We start from the raw sequence: 24,365 nt of genomic DNA on the forward strand, positions 1-24,365 counted from the left end.
TTGGCTAAGATGACAGGGAAAGATAATGACAAATGTTGGAAGGGATGTGGGAAAACTGGGACGCTAATACATTGTTGGTGGAGTTGTGAATGTATCCAGCCATTCTGGAGAGCAGTTTAGAACTATGCTAAAAAGGTTATCAAACTAAACTGTGCATAGCCTTTGATCCAACATTGTTTCTGATGAGAATTAGATAAGGAGTATCTAAATGAAATTAGGTTTAATTGAGGTCTAATGGCAGGTTTGGGATACAGGGAGTCAAATAGAGTTCCCCTGCAGCCCCTTTGGATTCAGTTCAAGAATACAGAGTTAAATGAGGTCTAGTAGTGGTGCAAGGAATTTACAGACCCAAAAACCTAGATTGATAAAAGAGGTTTATTGTTGGGTTTGGAAGTAAGGTTAAAAGGTAGAAAGATACCAGAGCCAGGGCTGGCACCGATGGGCAGAAATCCTTGACATAGCCATGTTTGGGACTTCTGCAAAGAGTGGACTCCAGTTTTCCCCCTTTTATAATGGGGGGCTTTTGGTAATCTTACGGGACTCAAGGGTAGAGTCCCAGGTTGACCTCTGGCCTAAGCTTCAGCCAAGGTTAGAATTTGAATAGAATTCAATGGGTTTTTAGATAAGAAGGAAGCTGTTTGTGCTTGGGATGGGGGTTGGGAAATCTGAGCAGATCATTAGAATATGGGCTGGGACAGCCCAAGTTAGCTCAGATCCAGTGGGTGCTGGGAAAGCCGGGATATCTCCCATTGGAATTCATGGGGGTTGGGAATTAGAAAGGAATCTTAACCTACATCATTTCTTCTGGGCTTATATTGCAAAGAGAACTTAAAAGAGGAACCTATATGTGCAAAAATGTTTGTGGCATCCCTTTTTGTAGTGGCAAGAAACTGAAAACTGATTGGATGTCCATCAATTAGAAAATGTCTGGATAAGTTATAGTATATGAATGTTATGGAATATTATTGTTCTATAAGAAATGATCAGCAGAATACTTTTTAGAGAGACTTGGACAGGATGTGAAATGACAAAATCAGGATTTCACTGTCCGTGGCAATGACAAGATTATATGATGATCAATTCTGATGGATTTGTTTCTTCTCACCAATGAGACAATTCAGTCCAGTACCAATAATTTTGGGATGATGTGAACCATCTACACCCAGAGAGAGGACTGTAGGGACTGAGCATGAATCACAACATAGCGTTTTCACTTCTTTTGTTGTTGTTTGCTTGAATTTTATTTTCTTTCTCATTTTTTTTCCCATATTGATATGATTGTTCTTGTGCAACAAGACAATTGTATAAATACATATGCCTATATTAAATTTACATATATTTTTACCATGCTTCACATGTATTGGATTACTTGCCATCTATGAGAGAGAGTAGGGGGCAGGGGGAAATTGGAACGCAAATTTTTGCAGTGGTCAGTAGTGAAAATTATCTTTGCATATGTTTTGGAAATAAAAAGCTTTAATAAAAAGAAAAGAAAAGAAAGCTATTGGAATAGTTCAGGACAGAGGTGATTAGAGTCACACTAGGATGGTGTTTATGTGACTCAAAATAAGGGAGCAGATTGGAGATAATATGTAGCCAAAAATGACATGATTTGGAAAATGATTTGATAAGTGGGAGAAGTGGATGATGAAAAAGATGGTGCTGCCTTCAATAGAAATAGGACTGTTATAAAGATATAATGAGGGTTTTTTTGAATGAAACATAAATTAGTATTACTTTGGCCATTTTGAATTTGAGAAGTCTCTAGAATGAACAGTTAGAATTGTCCAAGAAACCGTACATAACCTCAGCATGGATTTCTGGAACATGCACCTATGATATTGGTTAATAATATTTATTTATTTATTTATTTGTTTTCTGAGGCTGGGGTTAAGTGACTAGCCCAGGGTCACACAGCTAGGAAGTGTTAAGTGTCTGAGACCAAATTTGAACTCAGGTCCTCCTGAATTCAGGGCTGGTGCTCTATCCACTGGGCCACCTAGCTGCCCCTGTTAATAATATTTTTAAAAAATTCAAAAATTATATCATGAAATAAACCTTTGTAATACTATATTTCATTCATTCTTTGTATTAGGAAGGGAAATGAATAATTTCAAAGAAATATAATTGCATGTAAACACAATGTACCTCATTTATTTTGAATTTAATAATATTTAAGTTGTTGGATCAATTTATTACATGGCCAATTTCTAAATCTTTCTTTTCTGCATTTCTTTTTTCAAATTATTTAAATAATATAAAATTGCATTTATTTATTTATAGTTTTCAGTTAATGTTCAATATTTTTTATCAAAGGGAAATAAATATTTATGGAATGTTTGGGAAAATACTATGGAGAAAACTATGAAGACAGCTCAAGGATTTTGGTATTTTCATTAGTTTCTCATTAATGTCATATGACTGTCAATCACTATTACAATCAATAGGAATAAAAATAAGAATTCAGTATTCAGCATTTTCTTAACTCCAGTACAATCTGTGACAATATCTGATATGATAAAGCTGAGAAATTCCCATCATTAGTTTTACAATAGCACATCTTTTCTAGTGCTTTATAGCTTTGTATCTTTGTATTTCCTGAATCACATTCTTAATACAAATGGAAATTTTCATTCATATTTAAAATTAGTAGGCATACGGCAGTATTGTACACTAACCTAATAAATTTTTTTAAAAGCTTCAATTCCCATAATATAGACAAACGCTGAAGACTCTCATTACTCATTTTCCTACTTTATAAGGTTATATGCAAATAGTTGTGAAGTTTCAAGTTCACCTTGGAAGTATGGCATAAATTTCTAAGGAAATATCTATAGTAAATTGCATATTTTTTACTAGAACTCAAAAATCAATAAAGAATAGTAATTTAATAAGAGATAGAGATATTTTCTATTATATGATGTAGGGTAAATAGCAAAGAAATTATTTACTTAGTTCATTTCTCTTTCTCCAGATGGTATTTCATTTAAATTATCCTAGAGCAAAAAGATTATGCCTATTACATACAAAACAAAAATAAATAAAGGACCTGCCAGTAAAAGCGAAGAGAATTTCAGAAAGGAAATGTCAAATCAGAAATATACATTGTGCTTATTTCTTTCAAACTCAATAAACTAAGGATCAAGAAAGCTAAGAGAGCTTCAGTGCAGGGATTGAAAATCTAGCCCATGGGTAACTCTTAAGGTATATAATTAATGAAATAAAATACCAAGGAATTTTTCTATACTAAACCCATTTAAAGAGTAGGCTTTAAGGCATGGATTTTTTTCCCTAGGATTTTGGATAGAATAAGTCTGTTAGAAAGAATGCATTGCTATTAAGAAAATCTAAAGAGTTAAGAACCCCCTGAGGGGACTAGATAACTTAGATTGTCTTCCTAGAAAAGGAACACAGAAGAATGACAATCTAGTATATTATCATGGTTTTACTAGTCTGTGCAAGATTCATGAATGGAGAATGCCATGGTGTAGATCTATGTTATAATTATATCTAAATGAAAGTTTCCATTTAAAGGAAATTTAATAGCAAATGATAATTATTCTCAAAAGAATGCAAAATTATTCTACATATTTTGTGTGTGGAAAATTCATTATTCTGGGAAGAGTGAAAACTCAATAAAAACCCTTTCCTGTAATATTAAAAAGTTTTCCTACTTCAGAGTATGGTGATTTTTCATAAAGATAAAATTATCCAAGAGGCCAACAGATTGGTAACTCAGTTTGTGACATGCTATTTCATGCTAAAATGGATATAATGATGATAGGAGACATCTGGCATTCTTAAAGAATGCCTTTCACCTCAGATGCCTCTTGGAGAATTTCAATAGTTAATGGAAAGGTCACTTAATCTTTTAGGACCTTAGTTTCCTCATTTGTAAAACAAGAAACTTGAATTCAATTACCTCTAAAGATCCACAAACTTGTCAAAGAAATACTACAAAAATATCTGAAATTGCATCAATGTAGATTTTCTCTTCACTGAATTAAAGAACACTCCCACTTAAAAGTCAGCTTAGTAGGCAATCTTTATTACTTTGAATTCAAATAATCATTTTCTAGTAACCACACTTTTGGAGATGAGACTCAGGGTCTGTGGCTAGTTTGGCTTTTCAATAACATAATCTGTCACCAAGAAATATCTTTGAATGTCTTACTACTTTGATAGAACTATGCTAAGATTATACTGTTTTAGAATAGACTGTGATCCCAGGATCATCCTCCAAAACATGATAAATTATCAGGTTAAGAATTCAGTGAAGAATAAATTATTATTATTATTTTTTTAATATAAAAGTGATAGGGGTTGAGGTCCCTTTAAGATTTCCTTTCTGATTCCCCAACCCCCACAGTTTCTTCATTATCTGAAAAGCCTGCCAGAACTTGGGGCACTGCCCACAAGCTCCTTTTAGGTATAAAAGAGCCAAGCTGGAGCTCTCTCTTTGCAGGAGCCCTTCTCCCAAACATGGTATCCTTCCAGCCATGTAAGGGTTCCTGCCCACCCAGCGGCCACCTTTGGCCCTGCCGTCTTTCTAACTGAACTTTACTTCCAAATTTCTACAATAAACCTTTTATTTATCAATCTAGGTTTTCGGGTCTGTAAATTCATTTACAGGGGACACTGTGCCTCATGGGATTATCTTACTATCTTTGCACCGACCAGCGGGGTTCCCCCTTTCCTATCTCTCATCAAAAGGAAACATGTAATTTGACTGAAACTCTGTTATTTAAATATCACTTTGATCAGTCTGTTTACATCAAGGGAGTACAATAAGAGAATCGTTCAAATAATCCACTTTTCTCTAGAAAGACAATAGATAATCCATCATTAGAGGAAAAGAAAATGTAGTAAATTTAACTGTTTTATTTACTATGGAAAAACAAAGCAAAACAAAACAAACAACTACTTTTTTAGGAACATATAATAATATTGACATTAATTAAAATGAAGCAGATTATAGAATATTTCTCTAGTGTAAGAAATCATTAATAAAATGAATATAGAAAAAACATGAAAACAATTGCAATCATTTCTGTTTGGGCAATAAACCCTGAGGATCTTCCACTCCCAGATTCTTATATTTATTTAGTTAGTTTTTGTTTTGTTTTGGTTTGGTTTTTGACTAAATGAAAGAGGTCATTCTTTGCCTCAATTGTTACCTAATTTTAATAACCAAATGGGTTGGCCTAGCACTGAGACTTGTTAAAAATCTTACTTTAAAAAGACCTAGGTCTCCCATTGCATCCAGGGTCATCTCTTGTCCTTCTAAACTATATCTGGGTACTTGATCTAGATGACTCAAAGAGAAAGTGACCTTGCTCTCCCTCCCTCACTTAAATCCAGTTCAAAATGATCCTCTTTTAGGAAAAAAAACACCTAATATATGATATCCAAACTATCCCTGTTTAAGCATTTCTCATAATTCTTCTATATGTGCTAAAAACCAAGTTTGGAACAATTTAATCTATCTCTAGTTGCAAAAACCTTTAAATGTCATAATATGGCATGATTTGAAAGCATAGGCAATTTCCTAAAACTTGGTATCTATGATTTACTCTTATTATCTAGTATTTAGTATCGTGGAAACCGACCTCTACTGAAGCACATGGGTTCAAATCACTCAAATCAAGTCCTTTTCCTGATTCCATGAATCCTGTAACTCTACAAAAAGGAACCCCAGTAGAAAACATTATTTCTTTTCTTCCTTTTATTGGGGATTTATTTGAAGAAATGTATCAGCCTACATATGCCTTGATGTCTTGAGGAAGTCTTGGTGACTGGTGGCAACATATGTGTCTTCTAACTAAAATCTGGACTCCTATACCATGGAAGGAATGTATGGGACCTTTCATAGGTCAATTCTTCCACATTCAGGAAAGTATTGTTATGTTCAGTAAAAATCAAGAATATAAAAATAATAGACTTACTTTTACTTTATATGGTTAAGAAATTTGGAGAAAAGTCAGTTAATCTAAGGCTTATAGTCAACTAATGATGTCCCAAAAGATACAGAAAATTGCTTTAGCTAAGGTTGAAGAAACAGAAACTAACAGAGGTAACAGGCCACCAAGTGGGGATTTTGATTCAGTTGTTCTAAACTGGTTCCTATAGAGTCTCCATGGACCAAATTTGTGATTTGTCTCAGAATCTAGGTTGCTTAGATAAGTGAATGGGGATCTACTACTATTACTACTACTATAACAAAATACTCGTACTAATAGTAGTACTAGTAGTAGTACTATTAGTACTAATAGTAGTACTATTAGTACTACTACTATTACTACCAACACCATGATTTATATGGGATTTGAAGGTTTGCAAAGTACTTTACAAATATTGTCTCATTTGATCATTACAACAAAGTTAAAATACATTATATTTTATTAGATTATTTCCATTTTACAGATGAGGAAACTGAGGTTAAGTGACCTCTTTAAGATCATACAGCTTCTAATTATTTGGGGAAAAATTTTTTTGAACTCATGTCTTTCTGACTCCAAGTCCATTGCTCTATCTACTGAGCCATCTAGAAGAAGACTGACTGAATCAACAAATGTTTCCTGACATTCTTGCCTCACTATAATCCAGTCAGTCAGTAAATAAATATTTGATCCTTTCCAGCCTTATTCCTTAAAAAGAAAGTTTTCATAGCACCTCATAAACATTTAGGCCATAATAAACATATATGAATGGCACTGGCAGCATGATACCTTGTGCATGTAATTTGGAGTAAGAGAATAATGGTTGAAAGGGGAGGATATATGAGGGAAAGTCCCATGTTGAATGAAGTATGCTGAGTAAGTGTGTATAGAAGGGAGGAGTGAATAATAAGAACTTAAAAAGTTAATTGGAGATAGAGTATGAAGTTTTATTATGGCAAAGAAGTTTTTATTTGGTATTTAGTTCCTGTAGTGGAACAGTAAACAGAGATATGGACCTGCAACCATGAACTATAATCAAATTTGGCTTCAAAGTCTGACTCTGTGTGACTCTGGACAAGTCATTTAGCCTGTGTTTACCTCAGTTTCCTCATCTGTAAAATGGGGATGTTAATAATATATTATACCTTCCAAGATTTCTGTGAGGATTCAATGAAAGAATAATTGCAAAGTGCTTAGCTCACTATCTGGCAATTAATAAGAATGATAAGAATAGTTATTTTTGTTCATTCCTTCAATCTTGTCCAACTTTTCATGACTCCATGGACCATAGCACATTGGGACCTTCTATTGTTTACTATCTTTCAAAGTCTGTCCAAGCTCATGGTATACATGTTAGCTATTATTATTTTTTGAGATGAGTTTATTTTACTTAACATCTGTGCTTCAGAAAAATCACTTTAACAATTGTGTGAATGATGAATTAAAAGGGGAGACATTTGAGACAAGGGGACCAATTGGGAAGCTATTATAATAGTGTAGGTGAGAGGTAATAAGAGCCTAACATAGAATGATGACTGCATAAATGGATAAAAGGAGTTTAATTTGAAAGAATGTGAAGGTAGAGATGAGAACTAGTATTTGATTGGATATATGGGATTAGTGAAAATGTGAATTTAGGGGATTAGAAAAAAGTTATTAATGTTCAACAAAATAGCGAAATTTAGAAGAATGAACACATTTGGTGAGAATAAAAGGTCATTTTGGACATATCAAATTTGAGATGTTATAGGAGATGCAGCTTAAATTATCCAAAAGGAAGTTGGTGATGAGGGACTTATAATTTGGAGAGGAAATGTTAGATCTGGGAGTTATTAGCCTAGAAATGATAAATCCCTGTGATTGAGTATGGTCACCAAAAGTTAGACCATAAAAAGAAAATACAAGAATGTAAAGGACTGAAACTTGGGATAGGACTAGATTTAGAGGATATGAATGTTAACCCAGCTAAAGGGACTGAAAAGAAGTAGTACTTCAAATGACCCTGACAAGTTACAAGGAACATCTATGGGCCTATCTGAATAATAACTCAAGAATCCCAACAATCATTCAGTGAAACAGCTGATACCTCGGTTTAGGCCATACTAGCTCCTACAATTAGTTATCCTTGGAAAATAATGCAAAAGTTCTCATAGCTCCATGCCTTCTACAAAATAAGCTTCTATCAGACTCCTTCAGACTTCTTTAAATGTGGAACCTAATGTATAAAATATACAAGAATCAACCTGGGATTTGAGTAGAGTGTTCTGTACTCTTAATAAATATTCTTTCTGGGAAACCAAAGCTAAAAATATGAAAAGAATTCTCCTCTGCTTTCTCATGATCAAAAGACTGAAGAAACTTTGGAAATTTTCAGGCATTACATTGTCAAGATATTAGAAGTCACCCTGTTTTTCAGAACTAAGTCTTAGCAAACAAGCTGTGCCCTGAGCTTGACATACATAATTCTTTGCACTCAGCCTCTGGATGATCTCAGTCACAGCAAAATCCCAGAATTGTTTCATACAATTATTGTATTGCTTTGACCAGCACCGGATTTTCCCTAAGATTGGACAAGCAATAACTGTACCCATGTTATAAAAGCCTGTTATGAATCAAACTTGTCACAATTGTTGCTGTTAGAGATTTGGCCATACTAAAGCAAGTCCCCCATTGAGGGCAGAGAGCACCTGTGTCCTTGTTTGCAAGACATTTCCCTCTCTTTGAAATTAAACTTCTCTTTGATTCCTGACTTTTCTATCTCTATCCTGCTCTATTTGACCCTGGCCATTCACAGAGACCAGGTAAGTCCTGTTGACAACAAGCTGACCCCAAAGATCTTGAGAAAAAGAAAATAAGACACAGGATTATAAAGCCAATAACAGGAAAATATTTAGTCAGTGGATTTTCCAAGCTATCTCAAATAGAGAACATTTGCAACTTAGTGGAGAAGATGACCTACTGATTCTTACATATTCTTACATAGGCATTATTAATAGGTGAGTTTCTCCATTCTCTTTCCCTTTTTACTCTGCTCCAGTTGTTATCAGATATGATAAGACCATTTGTCATTCAGTTCTTTTCAGTCCTGTCTGATTCTCCATGGTTCCACTAAGGTTTTTCTTGGCAAAGATATTGGAATCGGGACAGCTAGATGCTGCAGTAGATAGAACACTGGTCCTAAAGTCAAGCAGGCCTGAGTTCAAATCCAGGTTCAGACACTTAAAACTTACTAGCTGTGTGATCCTAGACAAGTCACTTAACCCCACTTGCCTAAATAAACAAACAAAAAAATTGAAATACTTTGCCATTTTCTTTTTCAATTCATTTAAGTTCATCCTCATTTACATGAGGAAACTGGGGCCAACATGATTAAATGACTTGCCTAGTATCCCATAACTAGTAAGTATCTGAGACCACATTTGAACTCAGGTCTATTTGATTTTAGGTCCCATGCTTTATCAATTGCACCATCTAATTGCCCATACCTAATAACAAAAGGATATCCATACTCTTTCTGAATAATAACTCTTTTTTTTTTCCTTTTAAAAATGGGATCATTATAAGGACTGATGGCCAGGAGTAATGTATGGTAAGATTTAGATCCACCAATACTAAGAGAATTCATGATATTCAAAGGTATCTTTCTTATATGATATTAAAATCAAAACTTGCAGCATTAATCATTAAGTCACAGCTCCTCTAGCTTTTGTCAAAACTGCATCCTAACCCCTTGGTTCTTCTGTTTCCTCCATTAGCAATCACTTTCAAGGATTCCTAGCCACAATTTTGTCCTGGACTTCCTTCCAGGAAGTGTTGTTTCTATCATTAGAAGTCCAGGCATGAAATGCTAACCATATCAGGAATAACAGGTGTGAAAATCTGGCATGTAAAATATATGGGAATGGGACAAACCAGAAGTGTGAGAATAGTTCTTTTTTTCTATAATAAAGGAGAATAGGATGAAATAAGTCTTGAAGGGTAGGTGATAGTCAAATGAGGGAATGTCATAAATGTCAGGCGAAGCAGTTTGTATTTGATTAAGTAGACAGTGGAGAGCCACTGAAGAAAGTTTTTGAACCGGGAGACAATTTGATTAGGAAGAATGTCATATACTTTAGCAAGATTACTTTTACAACTGAACTAGATCAAAGAAAAGAGAATGCATAGGCAGGGGGAGCATGTAAGAAGCTATTACAATAATCTTGGAGAGAGGGGAGTAGAGTCTGAACTAGAGTGGTAGTCAAAGGAATGGAAATGAGACAGATTTGATCATATACAGATACAGACCTTCAAAAGGGAACTGTATATGATACCACTGTATATAGCACAGTATCTGGTATATTGTGAGTGGTGTTGAAGAGAAGAGGTTTGTTTCTCAAAAGGATATTGAGATCTTGGGCTGGTGTCAAGAGGTATCTCAGAAGATTTTGTAGGTTTAAAGATCATCTTCAAAATTCCACATGGGATTTTAGCAATTAACAAGGGGAAAGACAAGACGGAAGTTGGCTGGCAGAACTCACAAGCAATGGGGAAAAGACACCAGTAAGGAAGAAAACTACAGGGCAAGATCTTAATGAACCCTCAGGGCCATAAGGCAGGCTAAATTCCTTATAAAAAAAAAGGACTTCAGCAGGGGATTATGCCATTGAGTGACAGACTAGCCCTCAGGAGTTAAGGTGCTAACAGACATTAGCAAAGAAATGAGATACAGGTAGATTCTTTTATAAGGGAAAATAACCTTGAGGGTTGATATCAAAACATGGCCTTCCAATTGGACATAGTAACTATGAGATTATAATGATTTTTGTCAGTTTGAGGAAATCAGCTAGGAATTCAAACTAGGTCCTCAACTAGGGCAGACTGTAATAAAGGCCTACTTAAGATAACAAAAGGGTTAATTATAATTCAAAAGTCCACTTATAATCCTATTAGTGCTCCTAGCTACCCACCTAGTTACCAAGGACCAAAGACTCAATCATTGGCAAATAAATATTGATTGATTGACACACTGTGCATTATTCCATTATTTTACTAGGAAGGATCCATTTGTGTTTTGTTGCCTGAAATGCAGAATGTTAATATTTATTATAGAGGTGGATTTTTTTTTTATTACAATTCATTAAATAATTTTAAAATGTATAAATTTGCTAGCTTTCCAACAAATTGTCAATCCTTTAATTAAATTATCCAATTTGATTAATTGTTAATCATTTGATTAATTATTAATCATCTAATTAAAAATATGAACAATTAATTTTTGACTTAGGCCCCCATGATACTATGGAGTAATATGGCCTTGACATGACATTTTCTTCTTTTTTGTTTTTTAAATTTTGGTGAGGCAATTTGGATTAAGTGACTTGCCCAGGGTCACACAGCTAATAAATTCATTTTTTTTGTTGTTGTTCATTTATTCATTTTTGATTTACATTCAGTCTCCTTAGTTCTTTTTTTGGATGCAGATGGAATTTTCTTCTAAAGGACCAGGCCTAAATGAAGGAGCAGGTCAATTCTCCTAAAGATCCCATAGCTGTGAATCATAATACTTGAAAGAATTGCAAAGCAGCCTTCTCAGATGTTCCTTGTGGATTGGGAATGAAATAAATTGGAGGCAGAGGGAAGAGGAGAGGGGTCAGAAAATGCAACTGCCTCTCATTCTCCTTGTATCATTATCCTCCTGTCACATGAAGAGATCCATACTAAAAGTCTGAGTTAGACCTCCAGCAGCCACTGACAGGTGGCTCCTGTATCACAACATTTTCTGTCCAAATGTTATGGGGATAGTTTTGGATCATTGAACCACTGAGAAGAACCAAGTCTTGCATAGTTGATCTTTGCACATTCTTGCTGTTATTTTGTACAATGTATTCCTATTCTGCTTGTTTCACTCAGCATCAGTTCATGTAAATCTTTCCAGGTTGTTTTATAATCAGTTTGCCAATCATTTTTTATAGAACAATAATATTCCATTACCTTCATATAACACAACTTATTCAGCCATTCCCCAAGTTTATGGACATCTACTCATTTTTCAGTCTTTGCTACTACAGAAAGAACTGCTAAAAACATTTTTGCACATGTGAGTGCTTTTCCCTCCTTTATGATAGCCCTTTGGGCATAGTTCCAGATTGCTCTCTAGAATGGTTGGATCATTTCACAACTCCACTGATGATTCATTAGTGTCCCGGTTTTCCCGTATTACCTTCAACATTTATCATTATCTTTTCCTGTCATCTTAGCCAATCTGAGAGATATGAGGTGGTATTTCAGAGTTGTTTTAATTTACATTTCTCCAATCAATAGTGATTTAGAGCATTTTTTCATATAAGTAGAGATGGCTTTAATTTCATCATGTGAAAATGATGTCCTTTGACCATTTATCAATTGTGGAATGACTTGTATTCTTATAAATTTGACAAAGTCTTTTATATATTTTAGAAATGATGCCATTATCAGAAACACTGGCTGTAAAGATTTTTTTTTTTCCCAGCTTTGTATTTCACTCTTAATTTTGTTTCTGTTAGTTTTGTTTGTGCAAAAGTGTTTTAATTTAATATAATCAAAGTGGTCCATTTTATCTTTCCTAATGCTTTTAATTTCTTCTGTGGTCATAAATTCCTTTCTTCTCCAAAGATCTGATAGGTAAATTATTCCATGCTCTTCTAATTTGTTTATGGTATCATCTTTTATTCTCAAATCATGTACCCATTTAGACCTTATTTTGGTATTGGTTATGAGATGTAGGTCTATGCTGAGTTTCTGACATATTATTTGCCATTTTTCCAAACTACTTTTGTCAAATAGAGTTCTTTTATAGAAGCTGAAATTTAATAGTTTATCAAATACTAGATTGCTATGGGCCTTGATTATTATATTATATGTACCTAAACTATTCCACTGATCCACAGTCTAGTTCTTAGCCAGTATAAAATTATTTTGATGACTTCTGCTTTATAATATAGTTTTAAATTTAGTGTTGCTAAGCCACCATTCTTTGTATTTTTTTTCATTTATTCCCTTGATATTTTTGACTTTTCTTCCAGATTAATTTTATTATTATTATTTTTTTATTTCTATAAAATGATTTTTGGCAGTTTAATTGATATGGCACTGAATAAATAGACCAATTGAGGCCAAATTGTCATTTTTATTACATTACCTCAGCCTACCCATAAGTAACTGATATTTTCCAAATTGTTTAGATTTGGCTTTATTTGTGTGAAAAGTGTTTTGTTATTTTGTTCATATAGTTCTTGGGTTTGTCTTGGCAGTTAGACTCTCAAGCATTTATTTTGTCTACAGCAATTTTTAATTGAGTTTCTCTTTCTATCTCTTACTCATGGACTTTGTCAGTAATAGATAGGAATTCTGATGATTTGGGTGAGTTTATTTTATACCTGCAACTTTGCTAAAGCTAAGTTTTTGGATGATTTTCTAGGATTCTCTAAATATATCATCATATCATCTGTAAAGAGTGATAGTTTATTTTCTCATTGCCTATCCTAATTCTTTAAATTTCTTTTTTTTTTTTTTTTCTTCTAATTGCTAAGGCCAACACTTCTAGTACAATATTAAATAGAAGTGGTGATGATGGGCATCCTTGTTTCACCCTGATCTTATTGGAAATGCATCCAGTTTCTCTCCATTACAAATAATGCTTGCTGTTGGTTTTAAATAAATACTGCTCATTATATTAAGGAAAGTTCCCTTTATTCCTATGCCCTCTAGTGTTTTTAGTAGGAATGGGTGTTGTATTTTATCAAAAACTTTTTCTGCATCTATTGAGATTATCATATGATTTCTGTTGGTTTTGTTAGTAATATGGTCTATTACAATAAGTTTTCCTGGCATTGAACCAGTGCTGCATTCCTAGAGTAAATCTCACTTGATCATTGTGTATTATACTGCTGATAAGTTGCTGTAATCTCTTTGCTATTATTTTATTTAATACTTTTACGTTAATATTCATTAGAGAGATTGGTCTTAATTTTCTTTCTCTGTTTTGGCTCTTCATTGCCATATTTGTATCATAGAGGTTACTTGTCAGTACTCATTCTTTACCTATTTTTCCAAATAGTTTACATAATATTGGAATTAATTGTTCTTTAAATATTTAGTAGAATTCATTCACTTGTGAATCCATCTGGCCCTGGAGATTTTTTTCTTAGGGAGTTCATTAATGATTTTGTTGAATTTCCTTTTCTACAATGAGACTATTTAAGTAATTTATCTCCTCTTCGGTAAACTTGGGCAATTTATACGTTTGTAAATATTCATCCATTTTGGTTAGATTGTTAGAATTCCTGCCATATAGTTGATCAAAATAGCTTCTAATTATTGTTTTAATTTTTGTCATTGTGGTAAGTTCACTTTTTTCATTTTTGATGCTGGTGATTTGTTTGTTTTTTTTTTCCTTTTTTCTTTTTTCTAATCAGATTAACCAAAAATTATCTATTTTGTTGATTTTCTCATATAATACTGATAAAATACTGACAACTAACTCTTTGTTTTATTTATTAGTTCAATAGTTTTCTTAGTTTCAATTTTATTAATCTCTCCTTTGTGTTTAAGAATTTCTAATTTGATATTTAATTGGGGGGGGTTAATTTGTTCTTTTTCTAGCTTTTTAGTAGCATGCCCAATTCATTGATCTTCTCATTCTCTTTTTTATTCATGTAGCTATTTAATCTGTATCTCAAAGGACCCACATATGCAAAAATGTTTGTAACAGCACTTTATGCAGTAGCAAGGAACTCAAAACTGAATGGATGTCCATCAGTTGAGAAATGGTTGAATAAATTATAGTAGATGAATATAATGGAATATTATTGATATGATAAGAAAATGCTAGAAAAACATCCAAAAACCTACTAAAAAAATTAGCAAAGTTTCAGCATAAAAAATACATAAGTCAGCAGCATTTCTATATATGACTGACAAAGCTCATCAGTAAGATATAGAAAGAGGGAAAGTCACTGAACCTTGTTTGCCTCAGTTTCTTTGTCTGTAAAATAAGCTGGAGAATGAAATGGCAAACCACTCCAATATCTTTGCCAAGAAAACCCAAATGGTGTCACAAAAAATCAGATGCAATTAAACAATTGAACCAAAGCAACAATATGCCCTTTCTATATGTCAGTGCCTGAAACAATACTCAGTCCATATGCTATTCCTTTGGCTTATATTCTACACGATTTTTCTTTATGCTCAATCATTTAGATTCCCATATTGGAAATGTTGTTACACTTTGTCTCATTTTTTAAATAATAGCTTTTTATTTCTCAAAATATATGCAATGATAGTTTTCAACATTCATCCTTACAAAATATTGTGTTCCAAATTTTTTTCCCCTCAATCCCCTCTTCCCTCACGCCTCTAGATAGCAAGTAATCCAATATAGGTTAAACATGTACAATTCTTCTAAACATATTTCTATATTAGCCATGTTGGCACAAGAAAAATCATATCAAAAAGCAAAAAGGAAAAATGAGAGAAAAAAAAAACAAGCAAGCAAACAGCAACAATAATTAAAAAAGGGTAAAATACTGTTGTGATCCATATTCAGTCCCCATAGTCCTTGTCTGTATGCAGATGTCTCTCTCATTCACAAATCTATGGGAATTGCCCTGAATCATCTCATTGTTGAAAAGAGCGAAGCCCATCACATTTAATCATCATACAACCTTTTTGTGGCTATATATAATGTTCTTTTGTTTCTACTCATTTCACTTAGCATCAGTTCAAGTAAATCTCTCCAGGACTTTCTGAAATCATCCTGCTAATTGTTTCTTATACAAAAATATTATATTCAAGGTCCTTTGTGTTTGCAAAGGATAGTTTTGTCTGTTTTTTTTTTTTTTTTTCTAGGAAAAACCTGGTTTCTCAGGTTTGCCTTTGAGAGATAGGACATGCGGTTTCCCCATTGAACTGCATCTCTAGTGAGCCAGGACTAAGGGTTTTAGTTGCTGATTTACTGTGATTAAGATCTTCTTACTTCCTTTGCCAGAATATATCTGATGGACTCATCATCCTTTTCACCCTAGTGAGACTGAACTTTCTTGAAATTATTTTGGTTTATTTTGAGCTGGAGAGTGATTTCATTCTATCAGACTGTTCAGTCGTGGTTTTATGAGGTTTTCAAGGAAAAGTAGGAGAGCTCGGGTAGCTTCCTGTCTTTACACTGCCATCTTGCCTCTACCACCCAAAAGTGAGCTAAAAAGTTTTATGTTAAGTAGACTAAGGCCAAAGTTGAAATCTGATCCTCCTAACCAGTGCTTTAATCTACTACAACATCTTGCTGCCTCCCTCCTTTGTTTTTCTAGTGAATATGTCATTATATATTTTTTGGAATTATACTTAAGAAATAAGAAAAATTGATAATTCATAAGAGCAAATTGGTATGGGAATATATAAGATTTGTTGTTTAAAGAAAGAAATTAAGAGCAGTGTACTATAATTAATTATTTTCTTAAAACCTGTTTTGGAAATTTAAAAGACTAGGCAGCCTGTAATTTCTGGGTGGTCTTTGTAAACTGAGTTACTACCACAATAGTTCAAAAGTAATTTTCAGGAACAACCAAGCAAAAAAGAAATTAAAAAGTACTTTCCTCCTCCAAAATACCAAAATGATTAGTGAATAGATTTTCTTTATTTTGACAATTTTTAAAATTTTGCATTTAGGGTAAGAAAAAACTTTCCATTTTAATCCCTTAATATTCAGTAATTATTTACTCTCCAAAAGATTCCTTTTTCAAACTTAAATATAACTTATACTAGCTCGTTTTTTCTGAAAAACTCACTCAATACTACAGTGTTTACTTTACTGCTGTCCAAAGCACCTAGTAGAATACTAGAGGCTAACAGCCTAGCCTGGCCTGTCAATCCCTGTATTCCTTGAAAGCTGAAATAGGCAGTTAACTTAAAACTAATGGTCTGCTGGATATGGTACTTCTCTTCTGAGTTAGGAAGTGAGGAACCAATAAGAACACTAATGATATTAGAGATATTACTATAAAAATACCCTTTTGCTGTACTAATGTTAGCACATAAAATTAGAAAGGAAAATTAAAAAAAAAAAAAACAAATGAAGAGTCTTTATTGTCATGAATAAAAGTGAATTTGAATAAGGTCATCTGGTAGACATTCATTTTAGGCTCTTTTTGTAATTTTTGTCATATCACCATTTCTGTTAATTGCAAAAAGAGTTTATTATGTGCACAGAAAGAATAAAAATGAACATTTTTTTCTTTAGTAGAAGTCATTTAAATGATTATCTCAAAATGTTGTAAAGATGAGACTGTTCAATTTCCCATATATTCTGGCCATTTCACTCACCTCCAAAATAATAGATGTCTCCTGAATAAATCTGCATTGGCAGCACAAAATGCAGAACTGAAGTCACATCATTATCTATCATTATACTCAGGTGATTTCTTTTAGCAGATAAGGAAATTGAATGCCATTGCCCATTATTTAATTCAACTCCTAGGAGGAAAATGAAATCAGTTACAAAGAAATGTTTATAAACGATGAATCACAATAAGTCCTTCAAAACAATGTGATTCCCTTCACTCAGTACCTCAGATAAGTATAGCATTAACATCCAGAGAAAGGAGTGGGAGGATAGGATTCAGATTGAAAGAAAGAAACTGAGCCAAGTGGGAAATCATAGCATTCTCTGAGTAAATAGGAAACATTACTTTCTTCCATTTGTCAGGCCTCAGTAGAGAAGGAGAAAACAAACAAACTCTCTGAACAAACCCAAACAATTCTGGATAGCTGTAATATTATACTTGTCTAGGAGATAAAAAATTTACTATCAGAATTTCTAAAGAATGCCCTTTTAAAAGGAAGGAAAAAAAATGTCAATCTAACGTACAATATTAGGATATATTAAAATCCCAGGGTTTAGCAAATACAATGTTTATTCTTAAACTGGTGTAGTCATTTCTTATAAAAATGTTAGAAAATTATAGTTTTCCCAAAAGTTGAACTTTTCAATTATCCTCTGTCACTGTTTTTATTTTAGCAATCCATTGGCACCATTAAAACCAAAGTGAATAAATTTGAATTCAATTTATTTCAGTTCAGCAAAAAAGATAATTTTGTGTCTCCTATATGCAAGATTCTATACTAGGTGCTCTGGCTCCTAAATAAACAAATAAACTAACAATCACAAAGCAATAAAAGAATGAATGAATGATTGAATATCTTACCCTCAAGGAATTTACATTCTACTGGGAAACATAGCATGTACAAAACATATTTTAAAGGTGGGGTAAGAATATGAAGGGCCTCCAAGTGGCACAGTTCTTAGGCTGAACTCAGGAAGATCCAAAGTGCAAGTCCAAACTCAGAAATATACTTGTTGAGTGATCCTAGGCAAGTCACTTAACCCTCTTTGCCAAAATTTCTTTGTTTGCAAAATGAGTTGAAGAAGCAAATAGCAAACTAATACATCTTTGACAAGAAAACTCCAAATGGGATCAAAAATAGTTGCGCATGACTGAACAACCACAAAGCAGAGTGATAAGCGCTAGATAATTCAGTGGCTAATGGGCTGGGCCTGGTATCAGAAAGACCTGAATTCAAAATTGGCCTCAGATACTTAAACAATTTTTGTGACCCTAGGCAAATCACTTAACCCCTATTTATTTTAATCTACTGAAGGAAATGACAAATCACTCTAGCATTATTACCAAGAAAATCAAATGGACATTATTGACATGCTGTAGTCTATAGTCACAAGGAGTCAGACACAACTGAATAACAAAAAGTAGAATGATAAGTGCACTTTAGAAAGAATGTGATCTATGTTTTGATCACATTCTAGCCTAGTTTAGAGCAATTGAGTGTAGATTAAGCACTAGGTCAAAGTTTGCCAAAGTGAATTGTATGATTAACTCCTACTTTTACTATTCAAAAACAATGTCTCTCATGGCACAGAAAACACACCATCTTTTTATACAAATACAAAGGATTCTCAGTTCTCTGTAGCCCACTTAAGCTTCTTCAATAATGGTGGAAGATTGGTGAAAAGGAGAGCAAAGGATGCTATAAATCACACAGATTTTATAATGTCAATAAACTTTTGGTTATTGTTGCTTTAAATGTGAACTCTCTCCCCAGTGAGCAAATGAAAATAATAGTCAAAAAGATAAAACAAATCAATCTTGGCTTTCTCTCTATAAACAAAACAGAAAAAGAAAGGAAGGAAGGAAGGAAGGAAGGAAGGAAGGAAGGAAGGAAGGAAGGAAGGAAGGAAGGAAGGAAGGAAGGAAGGAAGGAAGGAAGGAAGGAAGGAAGGAAGGAAGGAAGGAAGGAAGGAAGGAAGGAAGGAAGGAAGGAAGGAAGAAAAACAAAAAAAGAAAGATATATAGATATAGATAGATATATTTTCATCTAATCTTCACAACCATTCCAAAAGATATCCCTTTTTCACAGCTGAGGTTGTTTGGGCTTGATTTTGTTCTTGAAGAAGTCCATGACATCAGGAAGGTGATGCCATGATTTGCAAGTGAATTGAATTTATGTGATAAGGACCCTACAAAGTAATCCAGCCTCAGGATGACTGGAGATGGCCCTTGAAATTCTGGAGATTTTTCCCCATTTCTCAGTTTGTCTGAAGCAATACCAATTCAGTGATTAAGACTTACTAGGAAATGAAATAAATAAAGAGGCCCTTCTTTGCAATCTAGGGGACTAAAGCTGACAAGTTGCCTAGGATCACACATCTACTAGGTGTTAGATAATTGAATTCAGCTTGTTCTGATTCTATAAATATATAAAATAAGCATACAAACCAAACATTTATTAATACTAAATCTTATTTTCATGACCCCAAATTCAGTTGGGGGCAAGAAATTAAGATTTATTATTCATAATTCAGTTATACAACCCCATCTGGAGTCATGATCCACAGTTTAAGAAACTTTACTCTAAATCTTCTTATTTCTGAATAGGGTTATATTGATTGCATTGAGCCCCAGAGCACAGTTAAGCCTCCTAAAACAAATCTATAACCATTCTAGAGTTTAGTCTACACATCCACATAGGAAAGACCAATAGAATGAATCTCTTGCTAAAATTATGACTTTCATTTGGTAAATAACCAATTGAGCTTATTCATTAATATTTATATCTAGGACATATGGTACAAATGACTTTGGCATAGTCAATATGCAATATTTGCTGAATTAGTATATAAAATAATTCTCTTAAATATTTTCTTATCAGTTAAAAATGAGTGAACATTCAGTATTATATGACTCAAAGATCAAATTTCAGAAGAGTAGAAGAGATACCCAATAGAAATGAAATATCAAAAACTCTCTGATCCAATCTTTAACTTTCATTTTTCCAGTTATTAAATAAGTATTAGGCTATCGCCCAACTCTACCTTTCAACAAGACTACAATATTTATAATTCATTTATGTTTTTTAAACCCTTTGATGAGACATGCTCAATACAAAATAAATCTCAATCTGGAATTCTTAAACTTGCATCAACAAAAGATAAAAAAGAAAATTTCGAAGGTCTAACATTGTTTTGATTTGTGAGAAGTATTGAAGAAGAGATGCAAATTAACACAGAGAGAATTTCAATGAGCTATTTCAACAACCTGTGATTTTGTCAGTGTGGGAGTTCTAGCTACTCACAGAGATCATGATATTTCTATAATTTAGTCTTTGTAAGCTACCAGATTCTTTGAGAAGTCAAGACTTGCCCATGGTCAGAGATCTAATAAGTGTCAAGAATAGGAATTCAACCCATTTCTTCCTATCCTGGAGTATTATATATTCACCAGGATGCCATAATTCCTTTTTTAAAGTTACTTCCACCAAAGAATTTTCTAATAGTGAAAGAAAAGTTAACTCCATATTATAATAACTATTAAAAAGACATTATGCAATTTCCTCTTTTTAATTTTTTTTTTAAATAGGATAGTTTAGTTGTCTCTGAAGAGAAGAAAAGGCTTCAAAAGTATTTCAATATGTTTCCAGGTTGGTGATTTGGTTAAAAGGTATTTTTACAGTAAAATTCTTCCCTAGTCTATCTCTGTATTTGTCTCTGTCTCTGTTTCTCCTCCCTGCTCTTCTTTCTCTCTTCTTTTCTTCCTCCTCCCTCTTTCTCTATTTCTGTCTCTGTCTCCCACTGTCTCTGTTTCTCTGTGTCTCTCTCTGTTTGTCTCTCTGTTTCTCTCTTTCTCATTCTCTTTTTCTCTTCCTGCATTTTTTATTCAGATTTTTTTTTTCCAATTTATTATTTTTTTTTTAATTTTTTTTATTATATATATATATATATATTTTATAATATTATCCCTTGTATTCATTTTTCCAAATTACCCCCCCTCCCTTATTCCCTCCCCCCGACGACAGGCAATACCATACATTTTACATGTGTTACAATATAGTCTAAGTACAATACATGTGTGTGAATATCATTTTCTTGTTGCACAATAAACATTAGAGTCCGAAGGTACATGCAACCTGGGCAGACAGATATTAGTGCTAACAATTTACATTCCCCTCCCAGTGTTTCTTCTCTGGGTGTATCTACCTCTGTCCATCATTGATCAACTGGAAGTGAGTTGGATCTTCTTTATGTTGAAGATTTCCACTTCCATCAGAATACATCCTCATACAGTATTGTTGTTGAAGTGTACAGCGATCTTCTGGTTCTGCTCATTTCACTCAGCATCAGTTGATTTAAGTCTCTCCAGGCCTCTCTGTATTCCTCCTGCTGGTCATTTCTTACCGAGCAATAATATTCCATAACTTTCATATACCACAATTTACCCAACCATTCTCCAACTGATGGACATCCATTCATCTTCCAGTTTCTAGCTACAACAAAAAGAGCTGCCACAAACATTTTGGCACATATATGTCTCTTTCCGCTCTTTAGTATTTCTTTGGGATATAATCCCAGTAGTAGCGCTGCTGGGTCAAAGGGTATGCACAGTTTGATAACTTTTTGGGCATAATTCCAGATTGCTCTCCAGAATGGCTGGATTCTTTCACAACTCCACCAGCAATGTATTAGTGTCCCAATTTCCCCACATCCCCTCCAACATTTGTCATTATTTGTTCCTGTCATCTTAGCCAATCTGACAGGTGTGTAGTGGTATCTCAGAGTGGTCTTAATTTGCATTTCTCTGATCAGTAGTGATTTGGAACACTCTTTCATGTGAGTGGATATAGTTTCAATTTCTTCCTCTGAGAATTGTCTGTTCATATCCTTTGACCATTTATCAATTGGAGAATGGTTTGGTTTCTTATAAATTATGGTCAGTTCTCTATATATTTTGGAAATGAGACCTTTGTCAGAACCTTTGTTTTTAAAAATATTTTCCCAATTTGTTACTTCCCTTCTAATCTTGTTTGCATTAGTATTATTTGTACAGAACCTTTTTAGTTTGATGTAATCAAAATCTTCTATTTTGTGATCAATAATGATCTCTAGTTCTCCTCTGGTCATAAATTCCTTCCTCCTCCACAAGTCTGAGAGGTAGATTATCCTCTGTTCCTCTAATCTATTTATTATCTCCCTCTTTATGCCTAAATCATGGACCCATTTTGATCTTATCTTGGTATATGGTGTTAAGTGTGGATCCATATCTAATTTCTGCCATACTAATTTCCAGTTTTCCCAACAGTTTTTTCCGAATAATGAATTTTTATCCCTAATGTTGGAATCTTTGGGTTTGTCAAAGATTAGATTGCTATAGATGTACCCTTTTTTGTCCTTTGTATCTAATCTGTTCCACTGATCTACCGGTCTATTTCTTAGCCAATACCAAATGGTTTTGGTGACTGCTGCTATATAATATAGCTTTAGATCAGGTACACTTAGACCACCTTCCTCTGAGTTTTTTTTCATTAGTTCCCTTGCAATTCTTGACCTTTTATTCTTCCATATGAATTTTGTTGTTATTTTTTCTAGGTCATTAAAATAGTTTCTTGGGAGTCTGATTGGTATAGCACTAAATAAATAGATTAGTTTGGGGAGTATTGTCATCTTTATTATATTCGCTCGGCCTATCCAAGAGCACTGAATGTCTTTCCAATTATTTAAATCTGATTTTATTTTTGTGGCAAGTGTTTTGTAATTTTTCTCATATAATTCCTGACTTTTCTTTGGTAGATGGATTTCCAAATATTTTATACTCTCAACATTTGTTTGGAATGGAATTTCTCTTTGTATCTCTTGCTGTTGCATTTTGTTAGTGATATATAAAAATGCCGAGGATTTATGTGGATTTATTTTGTATCCTGCCACTTTGCTGAAATTTTGAATTATTTCTAGTAGCTTTTTAGCAGAGTCTTTGGGGTTCTCTAAGTATACCATCATGTCATCTGCAAAAAGTGATAGTTTAATTTCCTCATTTCCTACTCTAATTCCTTGAATCTCTTTCTCGGCTCTTATTGCCGAGGCTAGCGTTTCTAGTACTATATTGAATAGTAATGGTGATAGTGGGCAACCTTGTTTCACTCCTGATCTTACTGGGAAAGGTTGCAGTTTATTTCTATTGCATATTATGCTTACTGACGGTCTTAAATATATACTCCTGATTATTCTAAGGAATAATCCATTTATTCCTATACTCTCAAGAGTTTTTAGTAGGAATGGATGTTGGATTTTGTCAAATGCTTTTTCTGCATCTATTGAGATGATCATATGGTTCTTATTAATTTGATTATTAATATGGTCAATTATATTAATAGTTTTCCTAATATTAAACCAGCCCTGCATTCCTGGAATAAATCCTACTTGATCATAGTGTATTATCTTGGAGATGATTTTCTGAAGTCTTTTTGCTAATATCTTATTTAAGATTTTAGCATCAATATTCATTAAGGAGATTGGTCTATAATTTTCTTTCTCAGTTTTCGATCTACCAGGTTTAGGTATCAGTACCATGTCTGTGTCATAAAAGGAATTTGGTAGGACTCCTTCATCCCCTATTTTTTCAAATAATTTATATAACATTGGGGCTAATTGTTCTTTAAATGTTTGGTAGAATTCACATGTGAATCCATCTGGCCCTGGGGATTTTTTCCTGGGGAGTTGATTAATAGCTTGTTCTATTTCTTTTTCTGAAATGGGACTATTTAAGCAATTTATCTCCTCCTCTGTTAATCTAGGGAGCCTATATTTTTGGAGGAAGTCATCCATTTCACTTAAGTTATCAAATTTATTGGCATAAAGTTGGGCAAAGTAACTCCTTATTATTTCTCTAATTTCCTCTTCATTGGTGGAAAGATCCCCCTTTTCATTTGTAAGACTATCAATTTGATTTTCCTCTTTCTTTTTTTTGATCAAATTTACCAAAGGTTTATCTATTTTATTGGCTTTTTCATAAAACCAACTCTTGGTTTTATTTATTAATTCAATAGTTTTTTTACTTTCAATTTTATTGATTT

At 33.4% G+C, this 24,365-nt stretch overlaps 1 protein-coding gene across 3 annotated transcripts in view; it reads right to left on the minus strand.

Annotated features, from left to right (window-relative positions):
• CNTNAP4 (contactin associated protein family member 4) overlaps positions 1–24,365 on the minus strand; it is a 641,498-nt gene that overhangs the window by 165,149 nt on the left and 451,984 nt on the right. For all 3 annotated transcript variants that reach the window (XM_074281700.1, XM_074281701.1, XM_074281702.1), the window contains one exon: positions 17,274–17,423. In XM_074281700.1, the coding sequence (XP_074137801.1) occupies positions 17,274–17,423 (150 nt within the window). The remainder of the gene's footprint in view (positions 1–17,273; positions 17,424–24,365) is intronic.

The sequence above is a fragment of the Sminthopsis crassicaudata genome, chromosome 1 (genome assembly GCF_048593235.1).
Source record: "Sminthopsis crassicaudata isolate SCR6 chromosome 1, ASM4859323v1, whole genome shotgun sequence".
NCBI lineage: Eukaryota > Metazoa > Chordata > Mammalia > Dasyuromorphia > Dasyuridae > Sminthopsis > Sminthopsis crassicaudata.